The sequence below is a fragment of the Coenobita brevimanus genome, chromosome 65 (genome assembly GCF_032717465.1).
Source record: "Coenobita brevimanus isolate Jiangsu-jjx chromosome 65, ASM3271746v2, whole genome shotgun sequence".
In the NCBI taxonomy this organism is placed as follows: Eukaryota; Metazoa; Arthropoda; class Malacostraca; order Decapoda; family Coenobitidae; genus Coenobita; species Coenobita brevimanus.
The window spans coordinates 19,737,678-19,761,918 of NC_137018.1; the positions used below are offsets into that span (position 1 = coordinate 19,737,678).

General features: G+C 42.9%; 1 protein-coding gene across 1 annotated transcript in view; it reads right to left on the minus strand.

Annotated features, from left to right (window-relative positions):
• The window catches only part of LOC145404943 (sphingomyelin phosphodiesterase-like), a 102,303-nt gene that overhangs the window by 59,204 nt on the left and 18,858 nt on the right, over nt 1-24,241 (minus strand). Inside the window, exon 5 of the mRNA XM_080276447.1 lies at nt 17,499-17,657. Coding sequence (XP_080132573.1) covers nt 17,499-17,657 — 159 coding nt within the window. The remainder of the gene's footprint in view (nt 1-17,498; nt 17,658-24,241) is intronic.

Below are 24,241 nucleotides of genomic sequence, written 5' to 3' on the forward strand. Positions count from 1 at the left end.
ACGGAGGTTATTCTCTCGGGCATGGAAGCATACATTCCTTTCTCATATCCTTTGACTAACGCAAGAAAGCCTTGGTTTAATCACGTTTGTTCTAATGCTGTCCGCAACAAGGAGAGGGCCTACAAAAGGTACTGGAGCCAACCCACCCCTGAATCACATAATCTTTACGTTTCTGCCCGGAATTGTGCTAAGTCTGTTCTTCGCTCTACTAAAAATAATTTCATCCATACTAAATGCTCTCAACTCTCCAACTCGAATTTTTCCCGCTCCTTCTGGCACCTTGCCAAAAATCTTTCTAACAACTTTACCTCATCATCCTTCCCTCCTCTTTTCTACTCTGATGGTTCTGTAGCTATTTCTGCTACTGATAAAGCAGATCTCTTCCCACAGACTTTCTCCTCCAATTCCACCTTAGACGATTCCGGTGCTGTTCCTCCATCACTTCCCCCCTCTGACTTCCTCATGGCTGACATTAAAATTTCTTCAGTTGATGTATTTTCTGCCATCACTGGCCTCTGTACTAACAAGGCATATGCGCCTGATGGGGTCCCTCCTGTTGTTCTCAAGAACTGTGCTTCTGTGCTTACACCCTGCCTAGGCAAACTCTTTCGCCTTTGTCTGTCAACTTGTACCTTTCCTTCTTGCTGGAAGTTTGCTCTCATTCAGCCAGTCCCAAAGAAGGGTGACCACTCCCAATCCTCCAACTATCGTCCAATTGCTTTAATGTCCTGTATTTCAAAAGTTTTCGAGTCAATTCTCAATAGAAAAATATTAAGGCATCTTTCCTATCACAACCTTCTTTCCGATCATCAGTATGGGTTCCGTCAGGGACGCTCCACTGGCAATCTTCTCACCTACCTTTCAGACTCCTGGTCATCCTCCTTTCGGGACTTTGGCGAAAGCTTTGCCATTGCACTTGACATCTCAAAGGCTTTCGATCGAGTCTGGCATAAATCTTTAATTTCCAAACTGCCCTCTTACGGTTTCTATCCTTCTATCTGTGCCTTCATTGCTAGCTTCCTTTCTGGTCGTTCTATAGTTGCTGTTGTAGAGGGCCATCGTTCTTCTCCTAGATCTATCAACAGTGGTGTTCCTCAGGGCTCTGTCCTATCACCAACTCTCTTCCTTTTATTCATCAATGATTTTCTAAGCTGTACATCTAACCCTATCCACTCATACGCTGATGACTCCACCCTTCACCTTTCCATTCGGTTCCCGCAACGCCCATCTCAACAGTTACTTCAACAAACAAGGGATGAGGCTATGGCACACCTAATGTCTGACTTGGCTCGTATCTCTGACTGGGGTAAAAATAATATGGTTGTTTTTAATGCATCTAAGACTCAGTTCTTACACCTATCAACCCGACAAAATCTTCCACAGGTATACCCACTAATGTTTAATAATATTCAGCTTAATCCTGCATCATCCTTGAACATGTTTGGGGTTTTATTTACTCGAGACTTATCTTGGAAAGATCATATTACATCTCTTGTAAAATCTGCTTCCAAGAGATTGGGTGTGCTAAGCCGACTCCGCTCTTTCTTTACCCCTGCACAATTGTTGACTTTATACAGGGGTTTTATCTGCCCCTGTGTGGAGTACAACTCTCATGTGTGGGGAGGCTCCCCACATACAGCTCTTCTCAATAGGGTGGAGTCAAAGGCTTTTCGTCTCATTAACTCTCCTCCTCTTACTGACTCCCTTCAACCTCTGTCTCTTTGCCGCACTGTTGCATCTTTATCTCTTTTCTATCGCTACTTTAACGGTCACTGCTCCTCTGAACTGTCTGCTTGCATTCCTCCACCTCTACGACGGCCGCATAGCGCACGTCTGGCAGCAAACTCTCATCCCTTTTCTGTCCAACTCTCTAATGCAAGAGTTAACCTTTACTCCCAGTCTTTCATTTATGCAACAGGTCAGCTCTGGAACTGTCTCCCTCTGTCTGTATTTCCTGCTGCCTATGATCTCCAGTCTTTCAAACTCAGTGTGTCCAGGCATCTCAAAATGATCGGATATTGAATTTGGCTCTCTATTGTATTTTGTTTTTATCTTGGAGGGAACTTTTGTTACTGCGGGCTCATGGCCTTTGGTTCCTTCTTCCTCGCATTAAAATATATATATATATATATATATATATATATATATATATATATATATATATATATATATATATATATATATATATATATATATATATGTTTTCGAGCAGTTTCGCAGTGTTCTCATTGACTCCTTGTTCCTGCAGTTAAATTTATAATCGCTAGGTGCTCCACTGAAATAAAGCCTTTCCGTAATCAACAAAACCTAAGCACAATGGTTTATTATATTTTGTAGTTTTCTCAGTTAGCTGATTCATTGTGTGTAGATGATCAATAGCCGAACACCCATTTCGGAATCCTGCCTGCTCACGAGGTTGGTTTTCTTACATATTTGTTGTTATTCTGATTGTAAGCACTTTAGTGAATAGTTTGTAAGTAACTGACAATAAGCTAATAAGTCGATGGTTACTAAGATCTTTTGAGTCGCCTTTCTTGTAAAGCAATTGCACTACACCATGTTCTGGAAATTTTCTTTGTCTTTATACATTGAGAAAATAAGTGGGCCAGCATATTTTGAACTTCTAGCCCTGCATCCGGCAGTAAATCTGCTACTATTCCATCTTGTGGGGCCTTCCCTCTTTTCATACTCTCATGAGAAATGTTTATTTCATCCGGTGTTACCTCTGATATTTCGCTTGTGTCAACTAAAAGGTTAGCTGTCGGTACTACAGTATTACCATTGATGCATACAGTTCTTCGTAAAATTCTTTAACCTCTTCATCATCTTCTCTCTGCATTTAATGACTTCACCATTCTTTGTCTTTCAGTAACATAGTTCGTTGCTTTCCTTGTGCTATGTTGCTTCGAACCTGCTTCAGACTTTTTCTTTTTTTGATGACTTCTTTGGTCTGATCCGTGGTTCTCTTTTTTTTTTCTCTCTCTCTCTCTGTCTCTTGTTGATAAGCTTATTTAATTCTGCTCTTTCTATTTTATCTTTCTTTGTTTTAACTTTCATTTCTTTTCTTCTTTTCATGAGCTTGAGGATCTTTTCAGAATACTTGTTGGCTTTGGCTGTATTAGTTTTCCCTACTACATCTGCTGATTCCCTGAACATCTTTATTAGTCTGTCATTCAGCTCATCATTGTCACATTCATTATAATTTAGAAACTGAAGTCTGTTCGTTATTTCTTACTGAATGGCTGCTTTGTTTTCGCTTGTGAGTACCTGAGTGACCGCGGGTACTTACAAGCCCACTTACCCCAGGGAAGCAGCGGCACAGTAGCATCCACCGGATCTACTGTAGGAGGAGTGTCCACCGGATCTCCTTCTTTTGCCACCCACCTTCTGGAGCAGGCGTCTCGGACCGTCAGCCAGACGACCTTCGCCTGTAGCCCCAGGAGGGCGGCGGGCCAGTGGTAGTGTCCGCCGGATCTGCCATCGGGGGAGAGACCACCGGTCGTTTCCCAGCTGCACTTTTTCCTCGACAGCAGGAGGGTGGTAGAGTCCATCGGACCTGCTGCAGAAGCCAGAAAGTCTGCCGGACTTTCCCCTCCTACTGTCCGCAGGACGAGTGGTTCCTGGCAGTGTCCCCCGGACCTCTCAGCCAGAAGGAGTGTCCCTGGAATCTCCTTCAACCACTTCCCCGGTGAGCCTGGGTAGCGTCCCCCAGACATACCAGGCGGAAGGAGTGTCCCCCAGACCTTCTTCTTCTGCTCTGGAGTGGAGCTTCAGAAGAGTCCACCAGGCCCACCAGGCTGAGGGACAGGTCACTGGTCATTCCTCCTGCACTACCCCGGAGGCTTCCTATGAATACGCCGTCTCTGGCTCAGCCTGCTCCTCCAGAGGCCGAGCGAGACGCCTCCCCTGGTCCCCATTTTCTACACAGGGTGGAGACTGCTCTCCAGCAGGGACCCCGTCGGACGGTACATGGAGCAGACCCACTGTGAGCCTAGGTGTCCTGTCCCTGCAGCCCAGCTCCCAAACCCCCCAGCAGTTGACGGACTTCCTCAGGGCGAGCAGCCACAGCCAACCCCTGATGGCCTCTCCCTCCCAACAAGACCGCAGCCCTCGGAACTCAAGGGGCGCCCTGCAGCCGACCCCAGGCCCGTACTAGCCAGGACCTGCCCCCAGGACTCCCACCATAGCCAACAGCAGGCACCATGCCACGCGCCTCTTAGCCCTGTTCGGCCCCAGTCCAGAGGGCCACCACACTCCCAAGGCCCCCACCAGGAAAGGGCCACCCACCACAATGCCCTCCAAGTCACCCCAGACACCTGAGTATGCCGCCCCAAACCTGTGCCCCTATCAGGAATGCAGCCCTGACGGCCCTTCTCCCACACCGGGCCATCGCCTATGTCTACCTGCGACATAGCTCTGGGCGGGCCCCAGCGCCCACCAGCGACCCAATCAACATTGTGCAACACTCACATCCAACCCCCAGTGCTATAGATCCTGTATGAGCCCCACCTCCCTTCTTTCAGAGTGTCGCACCCCCATGTACCACAATAACCCCCTCCCCTAACGTGACCACAACCCCGGGCGTATATCTCCCCTGTGCAATATTCATACTCGACCCCTGTGTACTGTTCTCTATCTCCTCTTGCATCACCCCTATTTGTGATCCACTGTGTATTGTCCGACACCCCTGTGTAACACTGTACCCTGTGTGTAATATCCATACCCCTGTGTAATATTTGTGACCCTTATAATTATGTCTCGCCCGTTCCACTATTGTTATATCACGACCCCTGTGTCATATTTGTGGTAGCTTACAGTGTCATAGATCTATGGGATACCTGTCCCCCTTGATATATATGTACAAAGACTCGTGCAGCATACCCGGTCTGTGATATATCTAGTGTTGTGCCATATACCAAACCTGGGTGGCATACAGTGCTGTTCCCATGTGTAATATACCTCGTTTGGTTATATAACGTCTATCTATCTATTGCCAGATGCTTCAATCCCGTTTGGGGTGGCCACAAACAAATCGCCTCCAAGTCGCCCTGTCCCCCACCATTTCACTGCCCTGCTCCCAACTCACACCCCCCTCTCTCATATACCTCTCCACCCCATCCCTCCATCTCATCCTCGGCCTCCCCCTTCCTCTTCCCCCCTAAACCTCACTCACATACACTCTCTTCGTCAGTCTTTCACCCTCCATCCTCTCCACATGGCCAAACCACCTCAGTGTGTTCCTCATAATGCTTCCTATCACATCCACATCAACACCACAACGCTCCTTTATATCCTCATTCGTCAGCCTGTCTCTCCATGTGACTCCACAGGCTCCTCTTAAATAACTCATTTCCACTGCTCTCACTCTTGATTTGTGTCCCTCCAACAACGTCCAAGCTTCACTTCCATAAGTTAGAGTTGGTATCACAATACTGTCACGTAGTAACTTTTTCACTTCCATGCTCACTTCTTATCACTGCTTTCAAAGAACCAGCAACCTTTCTTCCCTGCTGTACCCTTTCAAGCATTTCACCCTCCAAACCTCCATCCTTACTCATCACACTACCCAAGTACTTAAATGTACTCACATTTTCCGATTCCTCACCATCCAACCTCGCTGTACATTCACTGACTTCACCTCTCTCAAAGACCATCACTTTACTCTTCCCTACAGTCACCTTTAGATTCCGTTTCTTACACATTCTCCCAAACTCATCCACCAAGCCTTGCAGCTCCCCTTCGTCTTCATTCAACAGCACAGTATCATCTGCAAACAACAGCACAGGGAGCTTCCAAACACCACCCCTCCCACCAAAGCCACTCCAACATCCACCACCCTACCCTGTACCTCTTTTATTACCCTATCTATGTACAGATTGAACAACCATGGAAACATAACACATCCCTGTTTCAACCCAACTTTCAAAGAGAAAAATTCACTTAGTTCACCATCTACACGCACTGCAGCCTTCGCACCATCGTACATACTCTTCACAGCATTCAACAACTTCCCATCTATTCCATATATTCTTAACACTTTCCACAATCCTTGTCTATCCACCGTGTCATATGCTTTCTCCAAATCCATGAAAGCCGCATACAACTTCTTTCCCTTCTCTAGAAACTTTTCCACTAAAGATATAAGAATGAATATCTGATCTACACAACCTCTTCCCTTCCTAAAGCCTCCCTGTTCTTCACCAACTAATTTCTCTGTTCTTTCTCTAACTCTGTCAATAAGTATCCTACCATACACTTTTCCTATTATACTAAGAAGACAAATGCCCCTATGATTACCACACACTTCTTTTTCCCCTTTTCCTTTGTACAAGGGAATAATTATACCTGACTTCCAATCCTCCGGGACTCTACCTTCCTCCCAGGCCAATCTGCACATCTTCCACATCCATTCTACTACTATCTCTCCCCCATGCTTCAGCATTTCACCACACACTCCATCAATTCCTGGGTCTTTCCCCGATTTAACTTTCTTCATTGCTTCCACAACTTCTATCCTACTGATTTCTTCCTGTCTTCTCACCTCCCTCCTTCTCCCAGCCATTCCCCAGCCACTTATACTCGCATTACTTCCATCCCTCTACGTTCAAGAATTCCTTAAAGTGTTCTCTCCATCTGCTCACTTTTTCTCCCTTCTCCACTAGTAATCTACTATTTTTATTTTTCACTCCCCTGCTAACTTCACTTCCACCCTGTCTTACTCTTTTCACCTCTTTCCAGAACATTTTCTTACAGTCCCTCCACTTTACACTCAAATTCCTTCCAAATTCCCCATCCACTCTCTTCTTACTCTCTCTTACTAATCTTTTCACCTCTCTCTTTCTTTCTACATATAACTCTCTCTTCCGCCTCTCAACTTCTTCCACGCCCCTATTTCTCATCCATTCATTGTATGCTTTCTTCTTTTGTGCCACAGCCTGTTTCACCTCTTCAGTCCACCACGCTGTTCCTTGCACCCCCCTCCGTCTTCTCTTCCTTCCACACACCACATCACATGCTGCACATATTTCTTCTGTAAGTATCCTACACACACCTTCCACGTCTCCCATCTGCTCCAATTCATATTTGCCCCATCGTTCCTCCACTTCTCTCTTATACTCTGCCTTTTTCTCATCCTCTTGTAACCTTTCCACTCTCCTTGCAACTACTCCTTCCTCTCGTCTTTCCCTTCTTCTATTCCTCCATCTTACTTGAATTCTAATTCTGGCCACCACCAAGTAGTGGTCAGAAAGTCCACTCCCCCAGCCTCTATAAACTCTTGCATCCATTACACATCTTCGCATCCTTCCATCCACACACACATAATCAATCATTGCCTTCCTTTCATTCAGTTCACCACCCACCCTTCTCATCACTCGCCATGTTTGCCTGTGGATCATTTTATGCCTGAAGAGGGTATTGGCTATCACCAACCCCCTCCCAGCACAAATGTCCACTAATGCACTCCCATTCTCATCTATCTCAGCAGGCTATTCCATCCACCTTCACATTGCCAACTTTACCATTCATATCACCAATCAAAAACACTCTCTCATTCCTTCCAAACTTTTCCATGCACAATTCTACATTTGTCCAGAACTCTTCTCTCACTCTTCTAGCACGATCTTGCGTTGGCGCATACACACACACAATCGCCCACATTTGTGTTCCAACTTTCAACTTTACCCACACAATCCTTGACCCAACTGATCCATACTATCTTATGCCCCTCTTCCATCTTTTACTCACAACTATACATACTCCTTCCTTTGCCCTCTCATTCTCACCTACTCCTGCACATATACCCCATCCATACTCCCATTCTCTCACACTTTCTCCTCTCCATTTTGTTTCAGTTATTCTACAAACATCCACTTTCGCACCCTCAAGCACCTGGACAATCTCTCTCTCTTTCACCTCATCATTCGCTCCCCTTACATTCCACGTTCCGATAACCATGTCCTTTATCCAGTCCTTGGTTGTCATCGTTTGGTCAGTCCTTGTCCGAGGCTTATTGTTTGTTTTTTTAGTTAGTTGTTTTCCAGGGAGGGGCACTAACCCTCCGCCAACCCTTTTAGTCGCCTTTTAAGACAAGCAGGGATACTGGGGGAGTATTCTTGAAAAAAAAACCCTACCCCCAGGGGTAATTATATAACGTATTGTGTTTTATATTTGTGTGATTATATATATATATATATATATATATATATATTGTTACATAGCCTATGATTCCATCATCATTTGTATAATTCTAATGTACAGTATGCTGAATGTTTGATCACGATTCGCCATGTGGCTTCCATAGTGACCAGGCTTGCGTGTTCTACCTCACTCCCCCCTTCTCCCCCTTATAGTAGAGTAAGTCGTTCTTTCTGTTGTTCAGAGCAGGACTGTCAACTCTTCGTCCTCTGTGCCTTCATTTGCACGTCCTTCTTACAAGTTGAATCAAGCTCTGCCGGCCCCCTATATAATGAGCTCAGTCTCTGCATTAGTTGCCACTTAGATCTACTCCTCATTTTGTTCACATCTCTGTCCTCCCCTGTATAGTGTATTATTATTTTTGTGAGTGCTCAGGAAGTCTCCAGCCATCTAGCTGCTGTATAATTTGAGTATAAGTGTTATTACCATTTTTCTTGTACTGTATAGCATAAGGCGTTAATTCGTAGGCCTGGTAAAGTTTTTACTGTCAGCCAGTGTTAGTAATATTTTGTTCGTTCGTTCGTTCGAAGATTTCCTGCACATATAGTGCAGGCCCGGCCATATATTAGCCCGGTCAGTGGTATATGGGCTTGTTAAAAATAGTAAGTGGGGAGGACAGGACCTGGGGGTTGCCCAGCACACACATCCTGTCTCCTGGCGGGCTTTGTGGTGTGTGTGAATATTTTGTATCTGTAATAATTTTATATCTTGCATTAACTGAGCATTATCCGGTTTTCTCATTTTATCAGGGCTGACTTAGATAAATTTGCTCTTGCTAAATTCGTGTTAATAGAGGCTATTGCAGTTAACCATATATGTAACCTTGTTTGCCATTACATTATCCTTATGAGTCCTGGATGTTTAATTATTAGTTTGAGCATTAAACTTTAACTTGTAATTTTACCTAACTCTTTTGTTTTGAACCTGGAACTTTGCGGGACAGTAGTGATTTTAGTATTCTCACTTGAAGTGTTCATTATCTCTCTCTGTTCGGTAACATAAATTTGGCGACCTCTTATCAGGATATTCAGGGTATTATCATAAGGATATTGCTTGATATTTTGTGACTGATTTATTCATGATGTCTACTATTACTACTCTTGATGAAGCCAAAGATTTTTTGTCAAATGTGCAAACAGTATATGATGCAGAAAACAGAACAAAGAATGAACTTAAGCTTGTTGCTCAACAATTGGGAATTGCTGTTCGCTCTCATCATTCTAAAGATCAAATTGTTGGCATGATTAATAAAAGCTTGTTTAATGTAACTCCTCCAGATAAGGAAAAGCAGATTGAAAGAGCTAAGTTACAGCTAGCCCTGCAGGAGGCTCGTGCTAAGGAGGCTGAGTTTCAGGCTCGTGCTAAGAAGGCTGAGTTTCAGGCACGTGCTAAGAAGGCTGAGTCTCAGGCTCGTATTCAGGAGGCACAGGCACAGGCACAGGCTCAGGTACAAATTGAACTTGCTAGGATTCAGGCAGACCATGAGTATCGCATGAAACAAGGTGGAACTGGATCATCTAGCTCTGATGATTTTGATGTGGCTAAAAATGTTAAACTTGTCCCTCCTTTTAATGAATCTGATTTAACAAAGTATTTTCAGTTGTTTGAGAGGGTAGCTACAGGTTTCAATTGGCCCAAAAAGTATTGGCCAATGCTCCTTCAGAGTGTTCTCACCGGTAAAGCTTAAGTAACTTATGCATCTTTGCCTCAGGATTAATCTGATAATTATGATGTAGTTAAAAGCTTGATTCTTAAGGCCTATGAGCTTGTTCCTGAAGCTTATAGAGTAAAATTTAGGACAACTTATAAGCAAGATAAGCAATCCCATGTTGAGTATGCAAAAATCAAAGAAGATCTGTTAGAGCAGTGGTTAAATTCTAAGAATGTAAATTCTGATTTTGATAAATTTAAGCAGATGATTTTGCTGGAGGACTTCAAAAGGTGTATTAATAAAGATGTAAGCCTATATCTTGATGAGAAAAAGAATAGATAATTTGTCTGATGCTGCAGTTTTAGCTGATGAATATGTTCTCACTCACAAGAGATATTCTAGAGAAAAAAGGAAAGCTGAGATTAAGTACGTTGCCTCTACTCAGAGTACAGGTAACAGGAAAGAGAATAAAGATGATGTTTCTCAGGACGTAAATACCAACTCCACCTCTAGATTTCAGAAAAGTAAATGTTCCTATTGTAGTAAGCTTCGTCATACTACGGAGAAATGTTTCAGGAGACAGCGTGATGTGAACAAAAAGGAGTCTTTAAATATTCAGTCAATTGGTCTAGTGTCCACCCTTGAGAGTTCCCAGAATTCTTTAACCGAGTTAACTGAACCTGCTCTGAGGGGTAAATTAAATTCTAATGATGAAGCTCCTCTTTTGAGCAGTAATGTGGGTGACACTCTCAAGAGTTCATGTGCTAATTTCCTGTCTGATGGTTTTGTCAGTCCTCTGAACAGTAATGACAGGAAATCAGTTAAAATATATCGTGATACAGGTGCTTGCCAATCCCTTATGCTGACCAGTGTTCTAGGCTCTAATAGTAATTCCTCTGATGAAACTGTAATCTTACAAGGTGTAGGGAATAATCACTTCTCTGTCCCTCTGTGCAGAGTGAATTTAGAGTCTGGTTTTGTTAATGGTTCCGTTATGGTTGGGTTGGTTGAGACACTCCCAATGTCAGGGGTAACTTTCTTACTTGGAAATGATATTGGTGGAAGTCAACTGTGTCCAGCTCCTCAGTTGTCTAGTAAACCAGTGACTGCGACCCATGATTGTGATATCCCTGAGGTGTTCTCTGCATGTGCTGTCACTAGGGCTAAGTCTAAGTTACTGGTGACTTAGAGGATAATGATGATGATGATGTTATCCTAGCTGACACTTTTCTTGCTAATTTGGACCACTCACCAGATCAGGCAGTACCGCGTAGTGTTGATAATTTGTCTCGTCAAGAGTTGGTTGAGTTGCAGGTTGCTGACCCTGAGTTGAAGGGTCTAGCTAACTCTGCTTGCAGTGAGGAAGAGTCAGCCGGTGCTTCTACTTGTTATTATATAAAGTCAGGAGTACTTATGAGGAAGTGGAGACCCCCAACAGCATCAGCCGACTGTGAATGGGAGGTTGTACATCAAGTTGTCATCCCTCGTGTTTGTAGGCAGGATATCATTCAAGTGGCTCATGATTCCAGTTTGGCAGGACACCTTGGAGTGAGGAAGACTGTGGCATGCATTTTGAAACACTTCTACTGGCCAGGTATCTTCAGGGATGTTTCCTGGTATTGTAAGTCTTGTCACACCTGTCAAGTTGTGGGGAAGTGTAATCAGACCGAAAAGGTTGCACCTCTAGTTCCCATTCCTCCTTTTGAGGCGCCTTTCACCCGTGTGTTGGTGGATATTGTGGGCCCTCTTCCTAAGACTTCTTCAGGATTTTCTTATGTGTTGACCATGATTGATATGGCTACTCGTTATCCTGAAGCCATTCCACTTAGAAACATCTCAGCAAAGAACGTGGTTAAGGAAATGCTAGGGTTCTTCACAAAGTTTGGTTTGCCCAAGGAGGTACAGTCAGACCGGGGAAGTAATTTCATGTCAAACGTTTTCAAGCAGTCTCTGAAAGAGTTGGGCATCACCCAGATCACGTCTTCAGCTTACCATCCCCAGACTCAAGGAGCGTTGGAGAGATATCATCAAACACTCAAATCGATGCTCAAGAAATACTGTTTGGAACATCAGAAAGACTGGGATAAAGGTCTTCCATTTGTTGTGTTTGCTGCAAGAGAATCTCCAAATGAATCACTGGGCTTCTCACCTTTTGAACTACTGTTTGGCCATGAAGTAAGAGGACCCCTTAAGTTACTCAAGGAATGCTGGCTGTCGGAGGAAGATGACGTCAACCTGCTGGAGTATGTGATGAAGTTCAAAGAACGGCTGTCCACTGCTTTACAGCTGGCGAGAGAGAATTTAGGAGCTGCTCAGGAGAAGATGAAGACTTGGTATGATAAGAAGTCCAGGTTACGCCACTTTCAGCCAGGAGATCAGGTTTTGATTCTGCTACCAGTTCATGGGCAACCTCTTCAAGCCAAGTTTAGTGGTCCTTATTTCGTGGAGAAGAAACTCAGTGATGTCAACTATGTCATCGCCACACCAGATCGTAGAAAGAGCAAGCAACTATGTCACATCAACATGCTAAAGTTATATCACAGGCGGGACGAAAATAATCCAGTCTGCACTGTAGCTGTTCCACCCGAGTCTGCAAGTGAAGCTCTCCCATGCAGTATGAGCCTGAGTGATAGTTTGGGGAAGAATCCTGATATCATGAATGATCTCCAGACTAAGCTTCCTCATCTACCTCCCAAGGAAAGGCAGGAGTTTTCGGCATTACTGCAGGAGTACCCGCAAGTGTTCCGTGCTACTCCAGGAAGAACCACTGTGTTGATGCATGATGTCGATGTTGGAGACGCAAAGCCAATTAAATTGCCTCCTTACCGTGTGAACCCAGTGAAAGTTCCTCTCATCCAGAAGGAGCTTAGCTACCTGTTGGACCACAAGATGATTGAGCCCTGTCAGAGCGAGTGGAGTTCTCCTGTCACTCTGGTCCCTAAGCCAGGTGGGTCACAGCGGCTTTGCATTGACTGCAGACGTGTTAATCAGATAACCAAAACAGACACTTACCCTCTCCCTCGTGTGGAAGATTGCATAGACAAGATCGGAAAGGCTAGGTACATAAGTAAGTTTGATTTGTTAAAGGGATACTGGCAAGTACCTATGACTGAACGTGCTAGGGAGATCTCATGTTTTGTAACACTAGGAAAGGCTTTTGCATGTTCGGTAATGCCATATGGTATGAAGAATGCACCAGCCACATTTCAGAAGCTCATGAATGTTGTAACAGAGGGTTTGGCAGGGTGTGTTGTTTATATTGATGATGTATTAATCTTCAGTGACAACTGGAAAGATCACCTATGCCATGTCAGTAAATTTCTTGACCGTTTGGTTCATGCTAATCTTGTAGCTAATTTATCAAAGTGTGAGTTTGGTCAAGCTAAAGTTCAGTACCTTGGGTATGTAATTGGTGATGGACATGTTGCACCACCAGGAGCTAAGGTTCAGGTTATAAGTGATCTTCCCAGACCTAAAAGTAGGAAGGAGCTACAAAGATTTTTGGGAATGGTAGGTTATTACAGGAGATTTGGTCTAGGAGATTTGTTCTTAACTTTTCAATTCTTGTATCACCACTTACAGACCTACTGAAAAAGGGAGTTAAATTTGTCTGGACCGATAACTGTGAATCCTCTTTCAACAAACTTAAAGCTATTCTATTAAGTCAGCCAGTGCTCGCTACTCCAAATTTTGCTAAGCCTTTTAAGATGGCTGTTGATGCAAGTGATACAGGAGCTGGGGCTGTTTTGCTGCAAGAGGATGATCAGGGTATTGAACATCCTGTATCTTATTACAGTAAGAAGTTCACTCCACCTCAAAAGAACTACTCGACTATTGAGAAAGAGCTATTGGCCTTGATTTTGGGTTTACAGCATTTTTCATTTTATTTGTGTTCTGGTTTTGACCCCATAGTCATTTATACCGATCATAACCCACTGAAATTCCTTAGTAAGTTTAAAGATAAAAATCAGAGATTGACAAGATGGAGTCTACTTCTTCAGGAGTATTCATTAGACATACAACATGTCAAGGGGAAAGAAAATGTTATTGCAGATTGCTTATCTAGACTTTAGACAGATTGTTTTAGAGTAATAAGAAATTTCCTTTGTAAATTTCTTTTTCTTTGTGGGGAGGTGTTACATAGCCTATGATTTCAGCATCCTTTGTGTAATTTTAACGCACAGTATGCTGCATGTTTGATCACGATTCGCCTCGTGGCTTCCATAGTGACTAGGCTTGCGTTTTCTACCTCAGTCCCCCCCTTCTACCGTTATAGTAGAGTAAGTCGACATTTCTGTTATTCAGTGCGGGATTGTCATCTCTTTGTCCCCATGGCTTCATTTGCGCGTCCTTATTACAAGTTGTATCAAGCTCTGCCGGCCCCTATATAATGAGCTCAGTCTCTGCATCATTGCCACTTAGATCTGCTCCTCATTTTGTTCACATCTCTGTCCTCCCCTGTACAGATATTATTATTGTGAGTGCTCAAGAAATCTCCAAACATCTAGCAGCTGTGTGTAATTTGAGTATTACTGTTATTGCATTTTTCTTGTACTGTATAGCATAAGTTTAATTTGTAGGCCTAGTGAAGTTTTTACTGTCAGCCAGTGTTAGTAATATTTTGTTCGTTCGTTCGTTCGAAGATTTCCTGCACATACAGTATAGTGCAGGCCGGGCCATATATTAGCCCGGTCAGTGGTGTATGGGCTTGTTAAAAATAGTAAGTGGGGAGGACAGGACCTGGGGGTTGCCCAGCACACACGTCCTGTCTCCTGGCGGGCTTTGTGGTGTGTGTGAAATATTTTGTATCTGTAATAATTTTATATCTTGCATTAACTGAGCATTATCCGGTTTTCTCATTTTATCAGGGCTGACTTAGATAAATTTGCTCTTGCTAATTTCGTGTTAATAGAGGCTATTGCAGTTAACCATATATTTAACCTGTTTATTTGCCATTACATTATCCTTATGAGTTCTGAATGTTTTGTTGTTAGTTTAAGCATTAAACTTTAACTTGTAATTTTACCTAACTCTTTTGTTTTGAACCTGGAACTTTACGGGACAGTAGTGATTTTTAGTATTCTCACTTTAAGTGTACATTATCTTTCTCTGTTCCGTAACAATATATATATATATATATATATATATATATATATATATATATATATATATATATATATATATATATATAGTGGTGTGTCATATGCCAAACTTGTACCCCATATAGTGCTGTCCATGCACTAGTGTGTAAGGTCTTCTGTGTTTATAAGGTAATACACGTGTGGAACTGGTTACCCGTGTTTTAGACCTATCCCTTGCTTGCATGCTCTGGCCCGGTCCAGAACAAAAAAACCCTAGTCTGTACCCGTATCTGAGCCAGGGAGTTGGACCCAGAATACGCTGCATAACAATACTATTATTATTATTATTATTATTATTATTATTATTATTATTATTATCATTATATTTATTATTATTATTAATATTATTATTATTATTATTATTATTATTATTATTATTATTATCATCATCATCATCATCATCATTATATTTATTATTATTATTATTATTATTATTATTACTATTTATTATAATTATAATTATTATTATTATTATTATTATTATTATTATCACTTTTTTAAGACTGCAGTATATTTAAAGGCTATTTGGCCAAGGACTTCCAGACTTAGTCAACTCAGCCAGACACTTGTCCGCCTCTTTTGGTCAAATATGGTGGCATTCCGTCAACTGGATCTCCAGATATTATCCGGAACAGAAAAGTGAGTCAGCCACGCTGTCTCAAGTATCGCCTATGCTAGGAAACTAAAATTTTACCACAAAACAGCCTTTAGGCGGAGGTAGGCAGGAAGAGAATATGCTGCCAACCTGTTCATTATTCTCAGATCACCTGAGGGCAAAAATTGGGACTTTGCCAGATATTCCCGATGTCACCTAATTGTCTATGAAGGATTAAAGCTAGAGCAATCAAACTTGGTGGACTTATAAACTGTGACAGCCTCAGGTGACATGCAAAAGACCAGTGACCACAGCCTCACCTGGGGTAAGAAATTGGGACTTCTCCCAGTATTTCGGTTGTCACCTAATTTTCCATGAAGGATTAAAGCTAGATCAACCAAAGTTGGTGGACTTATAAACTCTGATGACCTAAGGTGACCTGCTCAAGATCAGTGACCCTGACCTCGCCTAGGGTCTAACATTGGGATTTTTCCAGACATTCCGGATGTCACCAAATTTTCCATGAAGGATTCAAGCTAGAGCCACCGAACTTGGTGAACTTATAGACTGTGATGATCAAAGGTGACATGCACAAGATCATTGACCTTGACCTCAAGATCCCTTTATAGTTCGGCTTCTAGTAGGCAATGGCTGTGAGATGTTTTCTTTAATGAAAATTGTCCTTGGACAATTTTACGATGTTCTAGGTAATAATAATAATAATATTAATAATAATAATAATAGTACTAGTAGTAGTAGTAGTAGTAGTAGCAGTAGCAGTAGTACTTTGTGCACTAATACTTTTTGAGCAAGTGCACGGTAATTAATGATACATTGTTGTTAACTGTTCACTGTTATTCACTTTAAGGAATTATCAGTAACTTTATTTATTATTGTTTCTGAAAATATTGTTTACTATTTATTATTCAGAAATCTTTCACACCCTTTTTATTCATTATTCACATTCACAAATTGGTGGTAGGTGGTGGCGACCAACATCCACTCACGTAATGTAGTGCTGCCCACTTCTTCCTTAACCTTTATCATTCTTTTTCTGTATCTGCCCCAATCTCTTCCTATTTCTATCGTCTTTCAAGTCATTTTTATTACTGTTCTTTCTTTTTCAGGTGGCTTTACATTGAGTGACAGGACTAATGGTTTCCAAGAAAGCATTTACAGCCCTGGGTGGTAACCATACCACCAACCGATAAGTGTTCCCTACGTGTCAACAAATGGTTGGCAGAGAGTTAGTGCCCCTCTCCGTTAAACAATTAACTCAAAGACAAACTGCCACCCCTTACAGGATTATGGCGTCTGTGTATAGATACAGTAGATAGAACTGTAATGGAATAAAAGTGTGTGTGTGTGTAGGGGGGGGGGGGTGAAGGTATGAGCCATTCGCAAAAGGAGGCGCAACCGCAGTGAGGTTAAGAACCCCTGCTGTCGCAGGTACCTTAGCAACTTAACTCGAACCTCCATCCCAATGAACACAATACAAAATAACCAGCCCCTCGGACAAAGAACACAGATACCTGTTTCAGAAACCTTTTGTACAGCCAAGGTATAAATGCCATGCTCCATCTGTCATCATAGGGAACAAACACCATAAAGTTCTACAAGTAACCATACCCTCACCTGTCAACCACTCCCACACCGGTTAACACCTTCAATGTGATGACGTCACATTCATATAGTTTATTATTGCAAAATCCAGTCATTTTTACTCATCTTTTTAGATATTTTTCAAACTAAACGGATTAGACATGGCCTACTCTGACCCCTTTACTAGGGCAATCCCCTACCTTGAATATAATCGTTTAAGAACAACAAGAATGAAATACGTGAAGACGCCATGGTCGTGACCATACTTGTTAATCATCCCTTCATCTGCTGAATCTGTTAACTATCCCCTCACCTGTTAACGGGAGCAGAGGCATGGTTCCCGAGTGTGTTGACAACGGGTATGTTCGGGAAGTGCTGCTTGAGAATCTCCAAGGTGATGTTGATGCTGAGAAGATTACTCTCGTGGGTTTGAGCCCATACGTCGTGCCCAGGCAGGTCACCTGTCACGTACCTGCAGTAATTAACACCTTGAATTAACTGACGTAGTCTGTCGGTTTATTCTTCACACTTCCAGGCGATCCTATCGGTTTCCGGGACACTTTTTGAGCTGGAGGGTTAGATATAGACTTCACTAACCCCCAAACAACAAGAGGCCTTCTTTAGGTTGACTTAAACAGACTGATGGTAGTTTTATTTTTTGAAAATAACCATCGAAGAAATTAACCCCTTGAATCTGATAGAGCACTTTTGATTTTATTTTTGCTGTCTGCAGACGATTTTATTTATCTTACAACGGACGTTTCGAACTGCTGGGGTTAGATACTTGCCCTCATTCAAACCCTCACTGATAGATGCTAAAGCTAAAGCAAAATAAAATCTTGTGGCAGCAACAAAAAAATAATATTGACTTTCTTTTGGGGGAGGAAGGCTGAAAAAACAAGGATGTTTTAAAACAGAAGGCTTATTTATTTATTCATTTACTTATTCATTTATTTATTTATTTACTTTTACGTAAATGATTAGGTGAGAGGGACATCCATTACCTACGCACTCGAAGCAGTGCTGCCTTCAGGTGACTGTACAGTGGGTGACAAGTTAAATGTATTTTCTGGAGCCCAGGAAATGATTTACTACACTGGATGATAATCATATAGCCACATGACGCCTGGTGGTCCGGTGGGTTACGTCCCTCCAACTGGATGGGGACCGCAAGGGTTTACATGCTAGGAACGGTTGAGGTTTACTCACACAACGCCACTCAAAGGCCAGTGAGTGTGGTTACAATCGCCTTAAATGTCAGGATTGAGTAGCCAAGCCCCGGGCCCCTACGCTGTGATGGGGCAGGAAAGGATTGGTTGATGGGTAGATTGGTGGTATTTGGCGCTGAACACTGACTAGATCTAAGTTACACAGTTCTTTCTATGATGCCCAACAGCTAAATAGGTAAGACATGTTTTATTAAAACTGAGAATGTAAAGTTGTAGTCAAACCTTCCAATTTCTGACGATAATTTCTGAAGCATGTGATGGTGTTAGAACATGTCTAATCTTTCTGTATCGTTGCTGGCTATACTCTGTAACATGAGTTGCAGGCTGATTACGTCTAATAAATATGGGTATTCTATAAATGACCGTATATTTATATAATAATGGCTTTCTAACACCTTTGCCCACCCAGTTCATATTAGACAGCCCTTTACAAAGGGACGTATTATTCAACCTTTGATCGCTAAAGGGAAGGCAAACCCCTAATATTTAACAGTATACCTGCATCACCCATTAATTCGCCTACATCCAGTGTATCCCTGTGTCGCTAATTTGCTGAACCACTGTGCTTTTCTCTATAATGAAATCTGACAAGTTGCAACCGTAGAGTTTTATGGGTGCCATAATTTTACTTCCACCTATTTTTGCCACACCTAAAGTGGCGTGTCTGTGGCGTGTGTGTGTGCATCTAGGGTGTTACTCAGGTGTGTGTGGTGTGCATCTGGGGTGTTACTCAGGTATGTATGGTGTACATCTGGGGTGTCAGGTGTGTGTAATGTGCATCAGTGATGTTACTGAGGTATGTGTGGTGTGCATCTGGGATTTCAGTGTGTGTGATGTGCATCTGAAGTGTGACTGAGGTGTGTGTGGTGTGCATCTGAGGTGTGAGTGTGTCAGGCGTATGTGGTGTGCATTTAGGGGGGTGTCAGGTGTGTGTAGTGTTTTTGGGATGGCAACAGTCACATGTTGGATGACGTCAACCACCCTGACGGGTTTTAGGGCGACGCCACCAATGATGATGTAATTTATGATGTCATTAAGAAAATGAACAGACCAGGCTTCCACTCCACGTGCACGTCTTATCCGCCCGGTAACCTCGGCCAGAGGCCTGGACTGAGAACGGGTATGGAGGAAGATGGGAATGGAGAAGAAGAAAAGGATGGAGGAGAGGATGAGGTTGCTATGGAGAGAGAACGTCGCAGACTTCTTAAAGAAGTATATAAGACCCTCTGACATAAGTACTGAAGGGAGATTAAAACAAAAGTGCAGGAAGCGTGGGAAGCTGCAGAAATGGCCCAGGGATGGCGGGAGATAAAGAAAATCGCAGAAGGAGAAGGAAGTTGGGAATAATAAGAGGTGGAAACATAAGAAAACCCTCGAGAATACCTGGCACATAATGAGATTAATAGACTGGTGCCTTACCCTCGACGGACTACCAAGGATCCTTTGTGGGGCGTCAAGTGAGAGAAAATAGTTACAAAAGAGGGTACGTGAGTTTATCAATGTGTTTATCAGTGATTCAAGCACAGCGCAAAACAGTGCGCCAGAAAGTGCATATAAGGATATTCATACGGGGTGACAGAGTTAGAAGAAGACTTGAATTAGATCAGAGGGGATGGACGAGAGCTGTGTCCGAGAGACACAGCCATTCTGCTGAGGGAGACAGTCACGATCATAGGCAATGCGGTGTTGGTAAGTAGAAGTTAGTGAGATCAGGGGAGACGTGACTCTGCAAGGCAACGACATCACATGCCCTAAGTGTCAATGATGCCAATCAGTGTCTGTTATGAATAGAGCAATAATGTATTACCGTCGCGTTTGTCCCTGGACGAGGGGGTAATCAATGGCAGAAATAGCTCGGTGGTTGTCATTATAGGAATAAGCCTTTAAGTGAAGATACAAAACTCAGCAAGTGAGCAGTTAGTTAGCTGACTGAGTTGCATTTAATATACGAGTATTTGTTACTTTAATGTAATTAGCGAGTCGTCAGATAAATGAATGAGTTGCAAGTGGTGTCTTTGTTATTTTGCGTATAATTGAATCAAATCTCCATGTACTGAGTGACCTGTCTCCATTGGTGTTGCAAAACTAATGCAACTGTCTTGTATAACTTGCTAATTTGCACACACATTTGCTAAAATAATGTAACTGTCTTGTACAGAGTGAGTAGTAGTAAAGCAGAAAGTCACTTTGTGTTTTGGAACGTCAGTATGTGGAACAGTTTTTCCTAGTACAAGTAGTCCGGGAGGGAATTGGGCCAGAAAGAGACACACAGCATCTTGCCCTAACTTATTTGTTATAGATTCTCTCTGGACCTCTCTCCTCATTCCCTACTGCTGTTGTTCTCACGCTACCAATCCCTATTAACAGCAATCAGTTATCGTGTTCTTTAAGAATGGGTGCGAAGCAAGTAAATGGTTACTGAGGGATTGAAGGGTATGACAGTGTGCATCTGAGGTGTGTGTAGTAGGCATCTGGGGTTGGTCAGGTGTGTGTAGTGCATCTTCGGTGAGCCTGAGGTATGTCTGGTGTGTATCAGGGGTGTTTACCGAGGTGTGTGTGTTGTACATCTGGGGGGGGGGGGTGTCAGGTGTGTGCATCTCGAGTTCTATTAAGGTGTGTGTGGTGTGTATCTGGGGTGTGTGTGTGTGGTGTGTGCATCTAAGGTGTGTCAGGTGTGTGTGTTGTGCATCTTGGGTTCTACTAAGATGTGTGTGTGTGGGGGGGGGGCAGGTGTGTGTGTGGTGTGCATCTGGGGTGTGTCGGGTGTGTGTGGTGTACATCTGGGTTGTGTTAGGTGTGTGTGGTGTGCATCTGGGTTGTGTTAGGTGTGTGTGGTGTACATCTGGGTTGTGTCAGGTGTGTGTGGTGTACATCTGGGTTGTGTCAGGTGTGTGTGGTGTACATCTGGGTTGTGTCAGGTGTGTGTGGTGTGCATCTGGGTTGTATTAGGTGTGTGTGGTGTGCATATGAAGTGTGTCTGGAGTGTGTCAAGTGTGTACGGTGTACATCTGATGTATGTCGTGTCAGGTGTGTGTAGTGTGGATATGGGATGCTACTAAGGTGTGTGCTGTGTGCATCTGGGGTGTGTGGGTCAGGTATATTTGGTATGCATCTGAGGTGTGTCAGGTGTGTGTGATGAGCATCTGGGGTGTGTGTGTCAAGTGTGTGTGTAGTGTACTTCTGGGGTGCGTCAGGTGTGTATGGTATGCATCTGGGGTGTGTGTGTCAGGTGTGTGTGGTGTGCTTCTGGAGTGTGTCAGGTGTGTATGGTATGTATCTGGGGTGTGAGTGTCGGGTGTGTGGAGTGTTTGTGTCAAGTGTATGTAGTCTGAATCTGGGGTGTGTCAGGTGTGTGTGGTGTGCATCTTGGGTGTGTGTGTCAGGTGTGTGTGGTGTGCATCTTGGGTGTGTGTGTCAGGTGTGTGTGGTGTGCATCTTGGGTGTGTGTGTCAGGTGTGTGTGGTGTGCATCTTGGGTGTGTGTGTCAGGTGTGTGTGGTGTGCATCTGGGTTGTGTGTGGGCGGCCTTACGCGAGTGTTTGTAGTAGCAGTAGCTATACTAGTGGTAGCAGTAGCAAGGAGTGTAGAGAAAGATAAGAGGGGACAGTCGCACCATCCCCTTGTAACTCTGGGTGACAGTGGCGCCCCAAGCGGCGGGAGCGGAAACAGAGCTGGAGAATGTAAACATCCCGGGCAGTCAGTTCTAACTTCTGTGCTGCTATTAACTGCAGAAATTGTAGGCTAATAAGCCCGGGATTATATTTTCGATTCCCAAAGGACTAGGAAAGGTGAGTGATATATTGACAATCACATCTTATCTAAACATAATTCACGCTGATGAAATTATCATGTTGATCTGGTTGGTTTTCTCTCATTGTTGCTTTGTATATAACTCACCGTGACTTATCTAGACACTACCTAGGATATCAGGTTCTTTTTATGTTGCTCATGCTATGTAATGGCTCAGTGTTTTATGTATAGACTGCTATGGTCACTGGGTGTTGTTAACTTAGAGATCAAGGAGATGGGTACAGAATTCGAGGAAGGCAGATCTCCTGGGGAGAACGTCCGAGTCTGTGTTTAGAAGTTGTGTTTTTTTGTGCTGAGCACTTCGAAGACAACCAGTTCATAAACTCGGACATAAAAAAGTGAAAATAAGGTTCCTGATTTAGTCTAAAAGCAAGCTTTTATCAGCCAGCTACACTTGTTTCACATGTTTTTATCAGCTTTTATCAGCCATCTACATTTGTCTCTCATGCTTTTATCAGCCAGGTACATTTGTCTCACATACTTTTATCAGCCAGGTACATTTGTCTCACATACTTTTATCAGCCAGCTACATTTGTCTCACATGGTTTTATCAGCCAGCTACATTTGTCTCACATGGTTTTATCAGCCAGCTACATTTGTCTCACATGCTTTTATCTGCCAGCTACATTTGTCTCACATGCTTTTATCAGCCAGCTACATTTGTCTCACATGCTTTTATCAGCCAGCTACATTTGTCTCACATGCTTTTATCAACTTTTATCAGTCAGCTACACCTGTCTCACATGCTTTTATCAGCCAGCCTTTTATCAGCCAGCTACATTTGTCTCACATGCTTTTATCGGCCAGCTTTTATCAGCCAGCTACATTTGTCTCACATGCTTTTATCAACTTTTATCAGTCAGCTATTCTTGTCTCACATGCTTTCTAATCACTAAGGTAAGGCTTAGTAAAACATAGAAAACCTCTTTTACTTTTGCTTTTGAAAATTTTTAAAATTTTGTTGTAGGTGAGAGAGAGAGAGAGAGAGAGAGAGAGAGAGAGAGAGAGGAGGGGAATTTGGTTTTAAAATATTGCATGGTTTAAACCATTGATTTAAAGCCACCAACCCTGTATATACATTTATAAGGTCTGGCATTACACCCCTCCACCAAAAAGTTGCAGTTATTTTTTTCTAATGTAAAGAAATACATTGTTGGTACGGTACAATAATTCCTTATATGCAGCAGAAGTGCTTTGATTAATATTGACACTGACATTATCATTATTCCATGTTAATATGGAGAGGTTGTAATATTTAACAGAATAATATGAACCAAGAGATAATCTTCAACTACCGGTATGTTGTTGTTGTTGTTGTTGAAAGATTCCCTGCACATAGAGTGCAGGCCGGGCCATACATTAGCCCAGTCAGTGGTGTAAGGGTTGATTAAAAAACAGTAAGTGGGGGAGGACAGGACCTGGGGATTGCCCAGCACACACGTCCTGTCTCCTGACTGGCTTTGTGGTGTGTGACTACCGGTATATATTCATCACTATTATATATTTCTTTTCTGATAATTTACTGGTAACTCTCTCTCTCTCTCTCTCTCTCTCTCTCTCTCTCTCTCTCTCTCTCTCTCTCTCTGGGGGTCATCCCTGTGTTCCCAGGATCCTATGTTTCCAAGGATAGGTTCGGTTAGTTTAGGATAGGTTAAGTAAGGTTTGGTTGGGTTAGAAGGATAGGTTAAGTTAGGATGTAAAACTGGGGAACATATATATGCTCGCTCTGCATTCATAGCTATACATGCAGACAGAACATTTTCTTAAAATCATACTTTAGCTGCTCCAGATATCGTTATTATTTATTTGCAGTGGAGAGTTTCAATTTCTTAATAGACTGGCCTGATATATCCATTTATTTACTCCCTACGTCTCAACCTTTTGATATGACAGTTTAGTGCCAGGAGTTGTAAATGAAGATGTAAACTAGTTAGACGCCAGTGTGTCAAGTCGAGAGGTATGAGCACAGAGTTATACATATAGAGTGCGCCACCCTGGTTTGAAAGTGACGCAACCGG